The sequence below is a fragment of the Lampetra planeri genome, chromosome 39 (genome assembly GCF_965212315.1).
Source record: "Lampetra planeri chromosome 39, kcLamPlan1.2.h2, whole genome shotgun sequence".
NCBI classification, from domain to species: domain Eukaryota; kingdom Metazoa; phylum Chordata; class Hyperoartia; order Petromyzontiformes; family Petromyzontidae; genus Lampetra; species Lampetra planeri.
Genome location: NC_136145.1, coordinates 6,988,940 through 7,010,238, shown reverse-complemented (window position 1 = coordinate 7,010,238; position 21,299 = coordinate 6,988,940). Strand labels below are relative to the sequence as shown.

Genomic DNA, 21,299 nt, shown 5'->3' with positions numbered 1-21,299 from the left:
GACTCCACAGTACGATACGAGGCAAAGTTGTTGTTGACAATTAGGTTAAGTGCGTTTGTAGCAGCGCGAACACGCGTGTCTATCAGTCTTTGCGCGTGCGATGTGCACTCGGTCATAACTAATTTGGCGTGCGCGTCGTCTGGATATTGTGTATTGGTGCGTGCGAGCGTGTTGAATGCATTTATGGGGCCGGCCATAAATGACGTCACGCGATTTTGGACGATTTTTTACCCCCCCCCCCGTCGTCACACGGCGTCACATAAAGTCAGACCCCCCTCAAATATGACGTCACAAAGCTCTGCTCCCCCCCCCAATAATAAAACATGTTTCAAATCGTTTTAAACTATTGTCATTGTAGTGCGTATTTAATATGGCGCTGCACTCTGATGTTGTAGGAGTGTTGTTATAACAATTAGTGTTGTTATAACAATTCTATATTTATTTAAAGTTGCGCATTTTGATGTGACGTCACATTTCTCAACCTCCCCCCCCCCCCCCTAGGTGCGTGACGTCATTTATGGACGGCCCCTAATTGCAATATCTTTCCGGCTACTTAAAAACTCACCTCTACGACGCGACTTTCGAGTGACTCTGAGCTTGGCTCCGCGCCTCCGAGTTGCGGCCGTTCTATCTGCAAATTTTGCGCGCGTTACAAATTGCATCATCATCATTATTATGAAACAATAACATTCTTGGGGACGGAATAAAAAGAGGGGTATTTAAGATACATCCCTGCCACTGGTTTGCAACTCTCATCTTACGGATGAGCAGGAGGAGGATGATGAAGTGGCGGACCAAGGAGTGATCTCACGCTCTCCTCTCATCGTGACTTTAGCGTTTCAGTTTCATTTATTTGGTATAGCCCTGTGAGCCATTCGGCTCCTGAATCGGGTGCAACCGCAACAAACAAAAAAGAAAAACATGAACAAGAAAACATCTTAAAGTGACTATGCGCAAACAGAAAAATCCAGGAAAAAAACTGCAAAGTCTTCCAGAAACAAAGCACCGTACACCAACGCCGCTGTTGTTCCTTCAGCACGAAGCCGCACGTTGACACGACGAGGGTTTCATACCGGGCGCAAGGACAATACTCGTCGTCGTGATCGCGAGAAAGGACACCTTCCCGTGGCAGCCGTGTGCAGTAACAACAGCTGGGAGGGAATGTTGTAAGAACGATGTTAATGTGGTGGCGGTCTTTTTTTTTAATGGGCACTTTTATTGTTTTTTTTGTGTGGAGGGGGATTTACTTGAATCTGTCACGCATGAGTGACATACAGGAAAATTTAAAACGGTGACCCCCTCCTCCCCCACTCCCCCTCCCATTATATCTCGCCTCATCAACCACTTTCGTGCAGCACATCGTTCCGATCGTCCTTGAGGAGACGTTCCTGGCGTTGAGCAGTGCCGGATTACGCTTGCGTGGGGCCTGTAGCATATGCTATAAAGGGGCCCTGAGAAAAGACACGTAAATATGAAAACACGAATGATTACATTTCGATTTTTAAAGCTTTCGTTACTGCAGGGATTCATCTTCTTGGTTATTTCGGTAAAGTCACGTGACTTTACCGAAAGAACCAATAAGACAAATGATTAGCTTGCATAGTAAAGTAATTGTATTTTTTCATTTGCTATACAGCCAGATAATACGACAAATCGCTAACCTTAAACACCCAGTCGTTCATAAAAGTTGAAGGCGGTATAGTACTATAGTAATAGAGCAAGTACAGAATCACTGAACCGGAATTGATATTAAAGTCACGTAGGTAAAAAATAATACAATTTAAATTAATAAAAGTAATAATAGAAATAAAATAATAAATCACCGGGAATTTTTATTTTATTTTAATAAAATAAAATAATAAAGCACCGTGATTTCTTATTTTATTTTATTCCTATTATTACTTTTATTAATTTAAATTGTATTATTTTTTACCTACGTGACTTTACCGAAAAAACCTAAGAGTATGAATCCTTGCAGTCACGAAAGCTACAAATCTAGAACGGAATTGATAGCTTGAAAGCATTTAGCGTGGGGCCCTTGAAAGTGCGGAGTCCGTAACATTTGTAGCTACTTTTGCTACGAGGCTTGCCCGGCACTGGCGTTTAGCATCGCGTGACAAAGATTCCTCGTTGGAAAGAAAGAGAGACACAAAGATGGTAAAATCGTCACCGAGGGTATTCTTCTTTTGTTCGTGGCACGGCAGTTGCCACCGATGGCAGGATGGCCCCCTGTCTGCGTTCGACCCGGGCAGTCTCGGAGTTGGCATCTGCGTTCGAGTGGCAGGAATCGATTTGCACCGAGGTCTGGTTACCGGCATTGTTGGTGAACGTTTCGTTACGGTAAATTGCAAAGTCTTTTTTTATACATGTTGTGGGTTTACTCTCCCACACACCGGTGTGCTGAACGAGTAACTTTTTATTATTTTATTATTTCCCTTCTACGTGACTTTACCGAAAGAACCAAGAATATGAGTAACTAATTGACACGTTTTGTTTACGTGACAAACCTTACCAATTGTCTGTCGGGTGGTGGAGGGTTTAACGACACAAAATACATCTCTATTATGGATAATATTGGTCACGAAAGCCTACTGCGTGTTAAACTGCAAAGTCTTCATAGACATAATGCTGACTGAGAAATATGTCCGGGTTTGGACTGAAGTGGAAAAGGTGATGACCCCATGCTGGTGGCAGATAAACAGCAAATATATTCTCCGTAATTTTTCTGCAGATTGCAGAATATTTTTTACGTTGAAATTTGAAAACATTTCAAGGCAGAGCCAGCACCGGAATCACACACTCTTTGAGTTAGAATTATTGACACAGCACTTACATTTTTTTTTATCGAAAGACCCAAACTTGTGCACACTGTATGTGAAAGATCTAAATGTTTCGATTTAAAGCTTTCGTGACTGCAGGGATTCATCTTCTTGGTTCTTTCGGTAAAGTCACGTAGAAGGGAAGTAATAAAATAATAAAAATAAAACATGATAAAATAATTCTCACGACGTTTCGGCCACAACGGCTGCTTGCGTTGTGGCCGAAACGTCGTGAGAATTATTTAATTATGTTTTATTTTTATTATTCTATTACTTCCCTTTTACGTGACTTTACCGAAAGAACCAAGAAGAAAGATCTAAATGTGTATTTGTATGTATGTTGAACTTTATTCGCGCCGTACGCAGCCAACCACGCCAATCGACATCTACAGCAAAAATAAATCCTTCTCACTCGCTATGAAACGTGAGCACCATGCCCCTTGTCCGAAACGGAGCGGACCACGGCTCCACTTACCACCTCAAGCAAGCAAGACCAGTCGCGTATTTACTGACGCTTTCCACGTGCGCGTTTGTCATTGTAAACATCTCACTGGCGAGGAAGCTGACGATGAGGATTGACGTCTCACGTCCCCGCTCCTGATCCGCTGTTTGACCCTCGCGGCCGATAGAGACGGGCGTGGAACAAAGTTTGAATGTCAAATGCGATCAAGGCTGTGGGAACACGTGAAGCGAAACGAACTAGAATTTGTTCTCACGCAGAGTTATGCGGAATAAAATACCTTGATGACTGTTTTGACCTGATGCTTTGTAACGACTGAGCTGGATACATAAAAGTAGTTTGAGGCACATTCATCTGAGTAGAAAAAAAACATGACCAGCTCATCTTCACGCTGGTGTGCATGTTCGATGTTTGTCAAGGCCTAATGCGAATGCTTTCATGCTCTGAAAGAAAAATGTAGAAATATATAAAGAGCGCTTCAGTCATCACCTGCTAATTGAGGGCCTCCCCATGGCCATGCGTGTGGTTGGGGAGGTGGGGAGGGGACGAGGGGACGGGTTATTTGACCATACTTCACCGAATTGCGTTAGTGCGTGTTCGTGAAAGCGGAGTGCAGAGGTCAGGGGTCGGCATTCTGCGGTGACTCTTTAACGACGGCTCCGTGACGTCATTTATTAATGACCGTCTCGCATTCACCAGAGGGCATTGCGGCTCTTTAAATATTGAATGTTTTTTATGACCGAATTGGAAAGAAATGGCGATAATTGTTTTGGCTGCCGACCCCTGGTATCGTACAATCTTGATAGACCACCGCTCCCCTTACACACAAAGACAAAGATCCCCCTATAGCCTTAACAGACTGTAGGGGCAAGTGCTGTTAGCGAGCATCTATAAAGGCCGGCACGGCACACGAGGGGGTGGGTGGCCAACACCACGCCCGGCCGCATTTGTCTCCCCAGTGGCGATGTTTACACATCGCACCAGGTACTCATTTGAGACTGAGTCGACCTAGGGGAGGCCCAGGACCGGTTCAGATAACCGTCACTGGTGTTGGCCGTGAGCGGGAATCGTTACCTGGGTCGCCAGGTTCGTAGCGGAGCGCGCTAGCCACTACACTACCGCTCCCCTTAAACACACACACACGTGCGCGCAGGAAATCACTGGTTAAAATGGAATTTGAGTTGAGATTCAGTGAGGCTTTCTTGGTTGATAAGTAAAATTAAGTCGTTATGAACGTTACACTTTTTTTGTGAGTGCATAACACAATCCAAACCTTGACGTGAAAAAAAACACTTCTTCGACAAGCCACCGGCAAGCACACGTCCGGCGCGTTTGCGATACTGCGTTGGCAGTGGTGCACGGGCACAGATTAAAAAAAACCCATCACATTCGTCAATAACGCAACCTGAAAAATAAAAAATAAACATAATTGGGGACGTTTTGGGCAACGGCCCTTCTCCATGGCAGAGATGTAGATGTTTGTATATATGTATGTTAAACTTCTTTCGCACCGTACGTAGTCAACCGTGCTAATTGGAGGTGCGGGACAGATGGGCCTTTGCCAGAAACATCAGCAAGCGGTGACTGATTGCAATGCTTAGCTACGGGATTACAATGTGGATATGGCACCCCCCCCCCCCTCAACCATTATATATACGGAGTGGCATCTCTTGTAATCTCTCATTTACTTGATACAGCTGTCGGGCTGTGACGGTTCCACCTGAAGACGGAAGCTTGTGTTGCCTCCGAAACGTCGTGATTTTTTTTATTTTTATTTTACTTTTATTAATTTAAATTTAAAAATTTTACCTACGTGACTTTACCGAAAAAAACTAAGAATATGGCACCCTCTGTTGATGAGACTCAAAAAGGTGACGCTGGTTATCTCTGGAATTCCCTCCTCCTGTCTGTCCACAATGCAGACCTCACTCCTCTGCTCAGTCAAGACTGCTCTTTCCCTCTACCCATAATTGATCCTTTGCATCTGTCCTGACGTCTCAATCCATACTGAATTCCACTTTACCCCATTCATTCCTCCCTCTAACTCCCCATTTCTCCGAGAAATAAAATGCCCTCCTCTTCTGCACAATCTCACAATGTGTGGGTGTTTCTCGCGAGATGCGGTCACGTTTAGAGGCGTTGTAAATTTCCAGTGGCACTGTAATTGAATCGTAATGACTTCACTTGGCTTTGGGAGTCCTGTCAATAGCTCTGGCGAACGTCCATCAATAATACCCCGTCAATAAACCCATCGCCGTGAGAGGAAGCGATCTTAATGTCAGGTCAAGATCGAAGGATCTCCCCGCTCAAATGAGCAATGGCGACGATGGTGGCAGTGACAGCGGTGATGGTGGTCTACCCATGTACCCATTGGGGGGGGGACGGGACGGTGGAGTAGCGACTCGGGGTTCGATTCCCGCTCACGGCCTACACCGGTGACGATTATTTGAACCGGTCCTGGATCTCCCCTAGGTCGACTCAGCCTCAAATTAGTACCTGTGCGGTGCGTAAACATCGCCACTGGGGAGACAAAGGCGGCCGGGCGTGGTGCTGGCCACCCACTCCCTCGTGTGCAGTGCCGGCCTTCATAGGTGCTCGCTAACAGGACTTTCCCGAACAGTCTGTTAAGGCTATACGGGGGATCTGTGTCTTTGTGTACCCATTTATACAGCTGAGATATGGAATGCCTCGTCCCCGTCACAGGAACGTGGAATTTTCACCGGTGGGCCAGGGCTTCAATGCTCGGTTTAAGTGGAGACACCGATTAAACACGTGCTGCGGGATGGACAAAGGCGGGTGGATTTAAGAAAAGTTGGCCATAGGTTTTAACTGCCGCGCCCGGAGATCGAATCAAAGCGGCTACCTCTGGATTGCAGCAAGGCAAGTCCGGAGTGATGACCATTCCACACCTGCGGCAGGAAGTCCACCACTCTCATGGTGACGTTACATAAATTCAAATTGCACATCGCATTTCCCGTGTAACCATAACATTAACCCCACGTGGCCCCATTCCGTTCCATATGACCACAAATGCCAACCCCCCCCCCCAATCTCTCCCCCCCCCCAGGCCCCCCCCCCCACACTCCACCTCCTCCCGCCAACCGTGTGGTTATGAATCCCACGGTACGGTTGAATTCTCGGGGTGTCCACGTGGGGGCTTTTGGCTGTAATTGTTGGAGCGAAGTCCGGCCCCTCCCCCTCCTCTCTCTCTCTCTGAGATTGCAATGAGGGCTAAAAGCCACCGGCGGTCGGTGTGCATTTGCTGGCCGTCTGTCACGGAGAGGCAACGCGTTCCACTCTCGTCCCAACAAGCACACACATAAATAACTGAGCTCAGTTTTGGTACAAAGAAATATAGCTTTTTTTTTTGAACCGTCGCAAATGTAATGGCGCAGCTCTGCAATGACTTTTTTTCCTTGCACACAGTCAGTAACGACATCATTATTATTATATAAGTTGTAAAGGACTTTGGCGATGCGGTTCATTCGAAACCAGTACGGAACGTTGTTCTGCGGAATTAAATTGACAGCGCCACAACCGTAGAGTCTTCTTGAACGAAAACCCCTTCAGACAACAACGGTGAGTGCATCGATTGTATTGAAACGTGTTCATAGATTTTCATCTGGATTTGAAGCTTTCGTGACTGCAGGAATCCATACTCTTTGGTCTCTTTCGGTAAAGTCACGTAGGTAGAAAATAAAATAAAATACCTACGTGACTTTACCGAAAGAATCAAATAGTATGGATTCATAGATTTTTTAGGAATATTAGGTACAGGACTATATAACAATTATTATGGATAGGTGGTCGCTTGTACTGTGATGGTAGTGCCTTACTCTAATGCTCAAATCTCTACTTAAGGCGAGCCAGCGGTCTGGGAATTATCAAGTGTGAAATGAAGCCACGATTACAGATATAGAAACACGGAATGATAACGGTGCAAATTTAATAACGTTTTGGCGGTATTTTTTTTAGATTTACGCCGTTTTCAGCTGTAAGGTCTGGATGGTCTAACCGCGTTATCCAGATTATAAGACGCCCACCGCACTCCCCTGTATTGTAAAACTAAAAGTTGGGGCGTGCGTCTTACAATCTGGGCTGTGTGAGTATGAGACACCAGATGTCGCCTACCTTTGTGTGGAGCGGTAGTGAAGCCGATGTTTACTATACACCGCACCGAGTACTCATTTGAGGCTGAGCCGACCTAAGGGAGGCCCAGGACCGGTTCAGATAATCGTCACTGGTGTTGGTTGCCACGAGCGGGAATCGAACTCGGGTCGCCGGGATTCGTAGTGTCAAGTCATTGCGACACCACTTCACCCCGAATGAGACGGCGGTGATATGATTTCACGAGCTGAAATAAGATGAACATCGTGTGTGTAGTATACAGTATATGTGAATAATAATGTGTGTAAGAGGAGTGGTGGTGCATTGGTTCATGTACTGCGCTAGGAACCCGGCGACCAGAATTCGAATCCCGGCCACGGCTAACATCCGTCCCGAGTGGCGTCTGAACGGGTGCTGATGGTCGTCTCCGCATCCAATGCGAATGATCGCGTAAAACCACACAGATGGCTTAGAATCGGAACTTCATTTTTCACGGAACGTTTTCCCCGAGGCCTTCCAAACCCTCGTCGGGCAGTGCAATGACGAAGTGCCGTGAGTGACCGTTCTCTGAACGTGTGTAAACGTGTACGTGCGTGAAGGAGGGGGACGAGGAGTCCCAGAGTTCATCTTATTCATCCGTACGGCTGCTGATGTCGATGCAGAGCAACGCGTTCAATTTCACATTCAGGCGGCCAAGCCAGCAGACAACCGAGCCAGGAGCAGTAGCGGCGTAGCGCATCATCATCATCGATGTGATGGTCTCATTCGTATTTCTGGATCGAGACATTGCGTCGTTACGCGTTGCACGGTCTGTCCTGGATGACCGCAGTGGCACACCGCTGGATAGTTTGTTTGCTTTTATTTTCCATTTGTGCATCAGGTATCCGCGTCTGCCGTGATTCGTACGGATGCGGTTTAGGGTCGACCACGAGTTTCGTGGAAGTTCCAGAGTTGAATAGCGTGGAGATATGGAGATGACAATGGGACGCGACTGGCACGGCGAGATGAGGTGAGATGAGAGGACACGAGTGAGTGACAGTGGCGGCGGTGACTTGACCCAGCGGTAGCGCGTTTGCCGCTTGGTGCAAAGGTCCGCGGTTCGAATCCATAGGCCGTCCTGGTTAATACCGCCGGTCGCTTCCCAGTGAAAGTTAAAGCTCCCTTGACGTTGTTCGACAAAGAGTCGGCTACGTGTGCCGGTGTCGTGACCCAAATGTGAAGATATTAATTGGTAAAATCTCGTAAGCAACATCACCACCGCCTTACTGACAGGCTACACCTGTCTGCACAACATATCGCCTTCGTGATAGCCTCCTTGCGTTGCGAGAATTAAGATGTGAGCGAATGCCAAATGTACTCAATTATCATGATCATTAAATTTGCGATACTTCAGAAGATCACGAGCATCGGTAGCAGTGGTAGAAGAAGCAAAGATAGGCAACTGAGACGGTACGAAAGGCAATGGAGGCAGCCTGCAGGCCATCAATATGCCGAACAGCTGTTAAAAATAGGCAACACACTTGCCAATAACGCAATGGCCTTAAAAGTAAAAAAAAACATAATAGGTGACGTTTTGATCAACGACTCTGTCCATCATAGCACGTAAATGGAGACCGCCAGTAGAGAGACAGAGTAGACAATAAAAGTTGGAGACCGCACTTTGCACCATGTATGTGCTGGATGTTGAACTTTTTTCGCACCGTACGTAGCCACCCGTGATAATCGGGAGGTGCGGGGGTATGACATCAAACTAAACACAAAAAAGCAGTTTTAACAAAAAAATGCGTGCATAGCTCCAGTGGCTTCCTAACATCGGAAGAGCGTTCCAGACGCCGCAGAAGTAGCTCATCTGAGAGCGCCGCGCGACGACTTTGATGATGATGATGATTCCGTGACCGCCGTCTTTATTAGATGAGCAGACAAACGCCGCCGCCGCAAGGATGACCGTGGGGGGGGGGCACTATGAGAATTACATGAAAACATTTGTCTTCCTACGTGCAGTTTATTTTTTAAGTGGCTAATGACTCGAATAGTTAGTTAGTTACTTAATAGTAGCGGGTGGGATTCTACCTCCAAGTTCTGATGATGACTTTGATCTCCACCCCAGATGTGGATCCTTGAACCAGCGACGATTTCTCTGTGCGAGAACTTCTCTCCCACGAAGACGGCAACAGCAGCAGAAACAATTTCCAGCGGAGCGTAATTTCAGATGGAGCTGTACAGGGCTGAGCTCTGGAAAATAGTTGGGGGGGGGGGTGCTTCAGAAAAAAAATCCGTGAGCAATTAAGTCCTGATTAATTAGAAGCCAGCTGCGGCTAATTGTTATCATTCATATCCAAGGCAACGTCGCTTTGTGCTTTGTAATTTTACAGCACGTCTGTCAATCCATTGCTGGATTGCGACCTCCACACATCGTGTGAGTCCTGGAGGTTTGACCATACTTCACCACGCTGGTCAGTGCAGGTTGGTGAAGAGGGAGGAGGGGAAGATATCACCTGCCGCTGATGTTAGTCGTAGTCGTGGATTGAACTCAGGATGCTAGGATAGCTCTTATTTATAGATATATAATTATACCAGAATCAGAATATGTATTTATACTGGAAGAATCCGATGAGCTATAAAGTTCTTTTTCACAGATGCCCAGTAGTATATATATGGAGAGATAGTACATAGACCACAATATTGAATGTCGATGCCATATATCCGTGCGTGTGTATTTTATTTTGCCTTGTGTTGGAGACTGTACAGGGCGATCAACGTGTAGATACCCCAACTAAAATAACAGGGAGAAATAGCGACTGTAACACGTTGTCTCAAAGTCTCTACACGTATTCCACCCATCTCAATGCACTTTAATTAAATCCTTTATCACTCTCCTCTGCACGATATGGGAGCCATCGCATTCACGATATTCACTCAGCCGTTGAGAGCAAAAGATGGGTGGTTATAAATCAGAGCGGGGGTATCTTTAAATGTATGTTCAGCATGGAGCACCGTCGATATTAACGAGGACGTGAACAAGAAATGAGCAGAGCAGCTGAACACAAAAACCGAAACGTTTATTAAATCCTCCCTGCCACGATCTCTGTTCAACCAGCAGTCGTAAACACGTGGGAACACCACAACACGTCCGGCAGGCCAAAAAACACACCCTTGTCCAAACAGAGCCCTCTCTCTCTCTCTCCGTCGAGCTCCGTGGTGCGTTGACTTTGAGGCCCTTCCGCCAACAGGGGCTCTGGCGTGCGATTGCAGGGCTGCGCCTTGGTCTGCTCCAACCGGAGGTGCACGCGGGTTCCGTGGAGCGGTGAGCACCGCGCTACGAACCCGGCGACCCGGGTTCCATTCCCGCTGGCGGTCAACGCCGGTGACGGTGATCTGAACCGGTCCTGGGTCTCCCCTAGGTCGGCTCAGCCTCAAATTTGGTTACCCGGTGCGGTGCGTAAACATCGCCACTGGGGAGACAAAGGCGGCCGGGCGTGGTGTTGGCCACCCAACACCCTCGTGTGCCGTGCCGGCCTTCGTAGGCGCTGCTCGCTAAAAGCACTTGCCCCAATAGTCTGCTGCGGCTATACGGGGGGCCTTTGTCTTTGTGACTAAGTGCAGTCGGTCACTCGTAACGCCTGGGTAAGGTGGCTTTGCAAATGACGGCGATTATGGCATTCCAACCGAAAAATCGGGTGTCGTTTCTCATTAATAGCATTTCCAAACCGCAGACGTTCTCATTTTATATTACACTAGCGGGAAGTACCCGTCGTTGCCCGGGCGAAAATTTTATTTCAAAACCTCTCTTAAAAACATTACATCTACATACACAGATACTAAGCTATTGTGAAAGCGCGGTGGGCCCTTTGTCCATTTCTCCAGCAACAAAATTACAAGAGGCTTGCAGGAGTCCAAAAAGTGATATAAAGTGGGGGGTAAATAGTTGATCTAAAAGGTTTCCGAAAATTGTCAACCCACCCCCCTCAATTTTTTAATCCTTTATATTAAGTTCGCTTGCTTGCTTAGGACCGTGCAAATCTTTAGGTCGTGTTTTAACCCACTTCCCGTGATCCAATCGAGCTGACATTTTGCACACAGACTCGTTGTGCGTGACAATGCATTTTCGTGAAAAAAATGTTTTCCAAAATTTTACACTGTTTAGGGAATTTTTAAAAAATATTTAATTACCAATTGTTTAATGCTGCCAGAGGACAAGAGGACTCTAGCCGCCCCGATGCCATGCATATAAAGGATTTATAGTGAAAAACTTTGTTTTTACGGGTTTACTTGTTTTGTTTACCCCCGCGTAGGTATATATACCTACACACCCTACATACAACAGACTAAGTAGTATCTATTGACTCTGTAGTTGTATCTACTGACTGTACAGTAGTATCTACTGAGCCAGTAGTAGCTAATGACTGTATAGTAGTATTTACTCACCGTAGTGGTATATACTGACTGTTTTAGTATCTACTAACTCTATAGTAGTATCTACCAACTCGATAGCAGTATCTACTATCACTACACCAGTGCATACTGACTAAGTTGGGACCTGCTTTAACTAAAGCATTACATACCGACTGTAGTGGTACCTGCTATTCACTACAGCAGTGCATACTGACTGTGGTGGTATCTGCGATGACTACAGCAGTGCATACTGACTGTGGTGGGACTTGCTTTCACTACAGCAGTGCATACTGACTCTGGTGGGACTTGCTTTCACTACAGCAGTGCATACTGACTGTGGTGGTACCTGCTTTCACTGCGGTAGTACATGCTGACTTTATAGCAGTATATATCGACTCTATAGCACAAACTACTAACTTGACAGAGCGCCTACTAACTTGAGGCCTAGTCCCGTGCAAAGCCCCTGGCCTCGCCTAGATTGCCCAGCCGGCGGAGGTGGCATCTTGGCAGGCTGGGCCGCTACACCCCCCCACCATCTCCCTGCCCGCTCTACAATAATAGTAGCTAAGCGCTATAATATTAGTATCTACCGACCCTATAGTAGTAAGTGCACACATTGGGGTGGGGGGGGGGTTGGACAAGAGGACATGACACTTCGAAGCATTTACCTCAGCATTGTGTTTATTTTTTTGCATTTTTAACGTGAAAGATAATTCCCCCCTCCCCTCCCAACGAACGCGTGTGCGTTGTTAGGCGCAACCCCCGGTCAGCTTTGTCGCGCATGGGTGCTTTGGCGTGCACTGAGTGGCGTAAGGAAATCGATAAATAATAATAAATAGCACTAAATTGTTAATTTAACTACTTTAAAGTTGACGGATAGGAAAATGGAAGAGCGCTGGCTCGCCATGGGGTTTATGGCGTGGTACCTGGGAACTTATTTTTTAAAATGTAAACCCCACGGTTTGCAAGCCAAATCCTTCACAAGTTTCTTACACAGACAGACAGACACACAGACAGACAGACAGACAAAAAATGACATTTATAGGTAAGATAGATGTTAAACTAAACCGTATGTCTGTGTTACTCCGTGTGGTGTTGGAGGTGGGGGAGGTAGCGTAGTGGTTAGCATGTCGCGCTAAGAACCCAGCAACTCCGGTTGGATTCCCACTCCCATGACAAGATCAGTGGCGAATATCCGAACCAGGACCACTCCCAGCTCCACTTTGCCTTCAGCTAGTGCCCAATATAGTCAGTGCCGAATGAAGCTATTGTAGAGCCTGTAGCAGATGTTATAAAGGAGCCCTAAATAAAAACAACATAAATATTAAAACACACATTTTTAACTTGCATAGTAAAGTAATTGTATTTTTTCATTTGCTATACAGCCAGTTAATTCGACAAATCGCTAACCTTAAACACCCAGTCGTTCGTAAAAGTTGAAGGCAGTATAGTACAATAGTAATTGAGCAAGTGCAGAATCACTGAACAGGAATTGATAGCTTGAAAGCATTTAGCGCGGAGCCCTTGAAAGTGCGGGGCCCGTAGCTACATATGTAGCTACTTTTGCTACTAGGATCATCCGGCACTTGGTGTAGTGTGTAAACATCGACCCTGGGGAAGACAGTTCAACATGTTTCGAACGCTCTATTTGTTCCTTGATCCACGTGTTCCTGCTCATGTCTCTCGGTGATTCCAAGAATGCATTGCTCCATGCTCAGCTTTTGTTCAATTTTCCTTTGTCATTGCGGATATTTCCAATGCACAGCAGGTAATATAAACTGATTGAAAACGTCCTTCTTTAGATATATTGGAATGTGGCTTTTCATTATCAAATTACATTTTATATCAGCACTCCATTCTGCTCTCGCCTTGCCTTTCGTTTTCATCATTGTGATCGCGGTCTGCCTTAAATAATTTCCCTGCATATGCACTCTCCGCTGCATATTTCATTTGTGTCTGCCCAGAGAATATCGATTCTGTTCATCGAACTCGTGCAAAACTTTTCCTTTCGTTTGCATTGATCTTCATCCTCCGCCCTTCTTGTTGAGTGAGCTCTTCAATCATTTCCTCTATTTCCTTTCCATTGGTTCATTACAATACGACCGCATTGACTCACGTGCAATGTTTCTTTCTTCCACATTTTCCCAACCGGATGGCAGACGTCTCGCGCCACCAACTACGGCGGCGGCCGCGAACACCTGAACATCGGAAATAGCGGCGGTCCGTCAATGCAAATGTGTGTTTAGTTCTTATTTGTGGTCGGAGGGTGTAACAACAAAAAAGGCCAGTGAAATCTCTCGAAGTACGAAGCAGAAAGAACGCGGAGACAACTGTGGCGGCATTTTCACGCGGGAGAATCAACTGCGAGCGCGTCTGTGGTGACAAACGTAAACCTGGACCCCAGCGGTTTGAGCCAGAGGCTGAGCGCCAGCAGACTAGATGGCAACGACCGGGCTCTCCTGTAGAGAACAACATCAAGTCTCAATCTTCTGCCGGCGGGGTAACGATGACAGCTTACTTTGGAATGAACAGCGACCAATGAACATTTGTCCACCGGGAAAATCCGACGGACTGTCAACCGGCGCTTTGTACTGTCACTTACCGGAGAGCAAAGTGAAGGGTGACATTCGTCAGTGATGCCGTGGACTCTTGAGAAAGGGAGTGGAGTCTCGGCAGGGCATATCCACACTCTGCGCACGCAGCGATGTAATTGCTATGAAGACTTAGATGGGAAGTTTGCGCGACATCCGGCACAGAGCCCAGATCTAGCCCCTTGGGAATCTCATCTTGTTAGGAGCTCTGAAAAAAGCTCTACCTGGAAGCGGGTTTGACAGGAGAAGAGAATGTGAAAGCAGTGTTTGCAGTCATGACTTTGGGACCATCAGGAAGCGTGTGGGCCTCTGGTAGAAATGTATTTCAGAAGAGGGTGCAATCAAAGGTTCAGTTAAAATTAATGCATTTCCTTTATTAAAACACCATCTTGTATATCGGTACGAGCTAGCAAACAGGAGCTATGAAAATCAGCTACGCTCTCAACCACACTTCCTCCAGCTTGGGCTTCACCCTGGGATACATTGACACAGCAGCAGCAGCCACTCAAAGCACCAACATCTCCCACCACCAACACCATCAGCCCGGGCCGTCGTTGCTCTACCAGACCGCGACTTCCTCGGCGCTGGGTGCCCTCATCGCCTGCTCCATCGCGGGCAACGCCTTCGTGCTCGCTGCCATCTACCTGGAGCGCTCCCTGCAGACCGTGGCCAACTACCTGATCGGCTCCCTGGCCGTCACGGACCTGCTGGTGTCCGTGCTCGTGCTGCCCGTGGCCGCGCTCTACCAGGTGCTGGGCCGCTGGACCTTGGGCCAGGCCGTGTGCGACGCCTTCATCGCGCTCGACGTCCTGTGCTGCACCTCCTCCATCCTGCACCTGTGCGCCATCGCGCTCGACCGTTACTGGGCCATCACGGACTCCGTGGAGTACATGAACAAGAGGACGCCCCGCCGAGCGGCGCTCATGATCGCCATCACCTGGGTCGTGGGATTCTCCATCTCCATCCCGCCCATGCTGGGATGGAGGCAGGCGGAGGACAGGGCCGACCCAGACGCCTGCAACATCAGCCAGCACCTGGGCTACACGATCTACTCCACATTCGGCGCCTTCTATATCCCGCTGGTGCTCATGCTGGTGCTGTACGGGAAGATCTTCAGCGCGGCCAGGTTCAGAATTCGGAAGAACGTTGCATTTAAGTCGGCGTCGCACACGGACAACGACTCTGCCGATGGCCCCATCGCTGTGACGGCTCGCAGCTCCGAGCCAGCGACTCTGCTGATTGTCGCACAGGTGTCGGAAGAACGGACGAGCGATGGGCCAGAGGGTTTGCTTCTGCCGATTGTCATCAGGGATAGGGAGGAGACAGACGGTGATGGTGGTGGTGGCGGCGGCGGGAGGGTCGGCCAGGAACGGAAACGCAGCCACGATCAGCATCATCAGCACCATCATCAGCACCATCATCATCATCATGACAGTCACACCCAACAGTGCGGTCATGAGCACAGAGATAGTCAGCAGTCTCATCACGGACATCATCGTCACCATCATCAGCATCATCACCACCATCGTCACCATCAACATCATCTCTACCGCAGCAGTCAACGACCAGAGCAGCAGCATCTTCAGCAGCAGCAGGAGCAGAATTCTTCGGACCAGCAGCAACAAAGTCATGGTCATCAACATCAGCAGAAATCTCATCACCAGCATCGTCAACATAAATCTCAGAGTAATCATTGCCATGTGCAGCAGCAGCAAGAGCAGAAACAGCAGCAGCTAGATCAGCAACATCATCACCATCATCGTCGTCATCATCACCATCATCATCGCCGCCAGCAACATCATGATGATGATCATCAGCAGTCTCAAGATCATCAGCAGCATAAACATCAGCAAAGGACTGGTGACCGTGATCAGAAACAGCATCGTGGTCATCACAGTTGTCATCAGCATCATGAGCAGCTACAACTGCAATCTGCAGACAATCGGCAGCAATCAGCTGATCATCATCAGCAGCAACATAAGCAATCTACAAACAATAATGATGATGCCGATCAGCAGTATCGTCATCAGCAGCAGCAATCTACAGAAACTCAACAGCAGAAATCTACAGTGCATGAGGGGCAGCAACAGAAACCTGCAGATCAGCAGCAGCAACAGCAGCAACAGCATCAACAACGACCTGCAGACGAACCTCACCACCACCAACAACAACAGCAGCAGCCACAGCAACAACAACAGCAACTCGAGAACAACCAACAGCCTCCCGACCACCAGAAAACACTCGGTCCATCGCAGGACCTCCAAGCCAAGCAGGTGATGGACCGCGCCCAGATGCACCGGATGAGAAGCGCCATGGCACGAGAGCGCAAGGCGGTGAAGACGCTGGGCATCATCATGGGCTCGTTCGTGCTGTGTTGGCTGCCCTTCTTCGTCGTGGCGCTGGTGGTGCCGTTCTGCGGACCGTTCTGCGAGCTGCCCCCGATCCTCATGGCCCTCATCACGTGGCTCGGCTACTCCAACTCCCTGCTCAATCCCGTCATCTACGCCTACTTCAATCGGGACTTTCAGAACGCCTTCAAGAAGATCGCCAGGTGCCGATGCTGCAGAGGGAGGTATTGAGGTGGCCTGGGGTGGCTGTGGTTGCGACCTGTCCCGGTTTGAATTAGAATGTGTATTTTTACTGGGGGAATCCGATGAGCTGTAAGGCTTTTTTTCACAGATGTCCAGTAGTTTCACAGATGAATACTTGTCAACCCCTTATCAGTGCTGACCGTATTACAGACCAGTTCATCAAGTCACAGGGTCACTGTGTGTGTATTGCTACCAATGATGTGCCGACATTAGAATTGCTTTGAACTTTTGATTTCGCTTTACAATTCACAATCGCATTTATAAACCAGAATGTAAATCACCAAGGTGAATAAACATGGAATGTTTGGCAACATCCGGGCATGGCTGGTGGTAAAACAGTCAAGAGAAGGATTTAAATTCACAAGGAGGGATCCTCCGAAACTATAATAGCCTCAGCCGCCACCCCCCCCCCCCTCAAACTTAATCCGGCCTTGGGAACACAGTGAGTGGTTCTGGGATCAGAGCTCCATGCTCTGCCCCTGAGAGTCTGGGTTTGAATCTGGGTTCGAATTCGGCCTCTCAGCCACGCGTGATTAAGCCAGGTTATCAAGTCCACCAATGACTGCAGGGAAGAAAAGAAAAACCCCCCATTGTGTTCAATTAAAATCTTCACGAAATTTCATCTCTGAGCATTAAACAAAGACGAAGACCCCCCGTATAGCCTTAACATACTTTAGGGGCAAGTGCTGTTAGCGAGCACCTATGAAGGCCGGCACGGCACACGAAGAGATGGGTGACCAGCACCACGCCCAGTCGCATTTGTTTTCCCAGTGGCGATGTTTACACATTGCACCAGGTACTCATTTGAGGCCGAGTCGAACTAGGGGAGGCTGGTATTGGTCGTGAGCGGGAATCGAACTTGGGACGCCGGTGTCGTAACGCAGCGCACTAATCGCCGCACTGCCAGCTCTGTACGCAACTATTTTGGGGCATTTGTAGAATAGTGGTGGATAAATAAGACTCTTGACGTGACTGCAGCAGTAGTTCTGTGACTTGGCATCAACCTCCAGGGCCGTGATGGACTTGTGACTGCCAGACTTCGGGATGTTAACATCTTTCCTCACACAATCCGTGATGGCGATGGCACAAGTGGGGTACAGTGTGATTATCGAGGGTTAGGGGGGGGGAAACAACAACATCAAAATGAGATGGTCATTCCAGTGACATGGGGCGAGTCCTGGGGTTTGAATCTCGGTTGAAGTCACTCATTACCTTAAGTCTCCTGGAGGTGATGGTCTTGGCCCGGTCAGCGGCGACTCAAGTCAAAGCACCCTTCTCCATTGGTGTCCTTAAGCCAGTGATGGAAATTCCACGTTACTATGGTTGAGCCCAGTCTGTCCACAAGACGAGAATTGTCTAAGACTCCGAAACAGAAAATACTGCTGACATTCTGTGTTCGAATTCGGGGTTTAGCCGCATCGACATGAAACTGGCTTCTCGAGTGTTGAGAGTTGATGATCTCGGTCAGCCCGGTTACCAGTTACTGCACAAAACAATTCTAAAATCTGTTTTTCGTACTCTTTGGTTCTTTCGGTAAAGTCACGTAGGTAGAAATAGAATGAAATAAAACAAATCACGACCTTTCGATCGCAACACAAGCAATCTTCATCAGGTGGAACAACCACAGCAAGAAATTGCTGAAGTAGGCCTGAATTAGGCCTGAACGTCGTGATTTGTTTTATTTAATTGTATTTCTACCTACATTACTTTACCGAAAGAACCAAAGAGTATGGACTCCTGCAGTCACGAAAGCTTCAAATCAAGATCTGTTTTTCACTTAAATACCCCTACCCCAGATGTAACTCCGAAACATTTATAAGCATGTGGGAAGCCTGGTAGGACTGGTAGGTTAACGAGTGCCAAAGAGTCATACACAGTGCTACCGTCTATGCAGTGCCGGATTAAGCTAGTGCGGGGCCTGTAGCATACGTTATAAAGGGGCCCTTAACATACATAAAGGGGCCCTAAACATACATGAATATTAAAACACACATTTTTAACTTGCATAGTGAAGTAATTGTATTTTTTCATTTGCTAAAGAGCCAGATAATACGACAAATCTCTAACCTTAAACACCCAGTCGTTCATAAAAAGTTGAGGGCAGTATAGTACTATAGTAATAAAGCAAGTGCAGAATCACTGAACCGTAATTGATAACTTGAAAGCATTTAGCGCAGGGCCCTTGAAAGTGTGGGGCTCGTAGCATCTGTAGCTACTTTTGCTACGAGGATAATGCGGCACTGCATCTATGTGAACCACTCAACAAAATTCGTCAATAACAATGCCCCCTCCCTCCTTTACGTCACACATGTGAACACCTGGGACCTTGTATTTACCCTTCCTGGCAATAAAACAGAAGGTACGCCTTTTGGTGTCATCTGGTCCAACACCAATGGAGACTAGGCTCTAAGGAAAGCTGTCTCGGGTGTGGACCAATCAACTTCATGGACAGTGCATATCATTATCATCATCAGAGTTGTTTCTTTTTGTTTGCATTTTGACTACTTGTGTTGTGGTTATTGCAAACATGATGCCTTGTATAAAGGTGTCGGTTTTGTACCAGTTTAAAGGGTAAAAACCTACTACTAAAACAGAAGGTGTTAAGATGTTCAAACACCAAATAGAAAAATGTTGCAAGGAATCAAGTCTGCATTAACCACACATACTTGTGGTGAACATGAAAACAAACACGCTCTGATTATATATGGCATTGTCTTTGCAACAGATTGGCCTACACCTGTTTTATTGCCAGAAAGGGTTAAACGTATTATTATTTTTTCATACTTTTATACTGGCAAAAAAGGTCCCATGTTGTCGCTGCTCATCCCTAGCTATGAATGCCCTGACAGTGGCATTGTTTTTGTGCTGTTCACCTTTTGGCGTTCTCTGGTCTGACACTGGTGAGACTAGGCCCTAAAGAAAGCTGTCTCTGGTGTGGACCAGTCAGATTCAAAGACAAGGCATTATATGCTATACTCTTTGGTTATTTCGGTAAAATCACGTAGGTACAGAATAAAATAAATCACGACGTTTCGGGCGCAATACAAGCGTCCGTCATCAGGTGGGAAAGCATGGTCTGCTGCTGAGGCAGACTGTTTTAAAAAGGTTTGAAATGGGTGTAGCCCAAAGGTTATAAAGAAGTGGCCGGGGCTAGTGATGTTAATGTGAGAAATTAGCATGTAACTGTAAGAAAGAAGAGCGGCCTCCTCAACGAGGGCACGGAAGTGGCTATGTTAATGTGAGAGATTAGCATGATGTTAATGTGAGAAATTAGAGGGCACGGAAGTGGCTATGTTAATGTGAGAGATTAGCATGATAATGTGAGAAATTAGAGGGCACGGAAGTGGCTATGTTAATGTGAGAGATTAGCATTAACATAGCCACTTCCGTGCCCTCGTTGAGGAGGCCGCTCTTCTTTCTTACAGTTACATGCTAATTTCTCACATTAACATTACTAGCCCCGGCCACTTCTTTATAACCCTTGAGCTACACCAATTTCAAACCTTTTAAAAACAGTCTGACTCAGCAGCAGACCATGCTTTCCCACCTCATGACGGACGCTTGTGTTGCGCCCGAAACGTCGTGATTTATTTTATTTTCTACCTACGTGACTTTACCGAAAGAACCAAAGAGTATGGATTCCTGCTGTCACGAAAGCTTCAAATCAAGATTGCATTATATACTATCAGAGCATGTCTGTTTGCTTGTTCACCGCAAGTACGCGTGGTGAATGCAATACTTGATTCCTCGCAAAATCTTTCTATTTGGTGTTTGAACATCTCAACACAACTCCAGTTTTATCGCCAGAAAGGGTAAAACATGTTCTTTTTTTGTAACAATGTGAACATCTGTGTGTGTGTGTGTGCCCCCTGGTTGGGAACAACATCGTTCCCTTCGGCGGCGGCGACGTCTTTAACGTTTCCTTTGAACCGAGGGCGTTTCGCAGGGATGCCGACGTGATGGGCTGATGGGGGAAACTCCCCGTGGACTGGCCTAGAGTGGGAGTGGTGCTACAGCAGAGGGTCGACTGTTCAGTGCAAACTACGGTCACACGTACCGGTAACTCTCAAGAAGGGGCACTGCAGAAGGTGAACATTTACCCCCTTCTCAGGAGCGTAACGAGTGTGGGGGGCAGGCAGGGGGTGCCTTGCCCCCCCCCCCCTCCGCCTGGTGTACAAAGCTACGAGTTGGGGGGGCCCCCTCGGCAACCACCACGATGACATTTGTTTTCAGCAACAGTGTCAAAGAACAACAAACTGATTTGAAACGCGGTTTAATGCATTGTTGTTCAAATGCTTTCGTTTACGTTCCACGTTTTATTTGAATGTACAGTAATTAG

At 47.3% G+C, this 21,299-nt stretch overlaps 1 protein-coding gene across 1 annotated transcript; it reads left to right on the top strand.

Annotated features, from left to right (window-relative positions):
* The first annotated feature begins 13,946 nt into the window (after positions 1-13,946).
* LOC144731555 (5-hydroxytryptamine receptor 1A-like) lies at positions 13,947-19,363 on the top strand. Its single transcript, XM_078612692.1, has one exon. The coding sequence runs from the start codon at positions 14,792-14,794 to the stop codon at positions 16,946-16,948; it is 2,157 nt and encodes a 718-aa protein (XP_078468818.1). The 5' UTR covers positions 13,947-14,791; the 3' UTR covers positions 16,949-19,363.
* Positions 19,364-21,299: the final 1,936 nt, after the last annotated feature.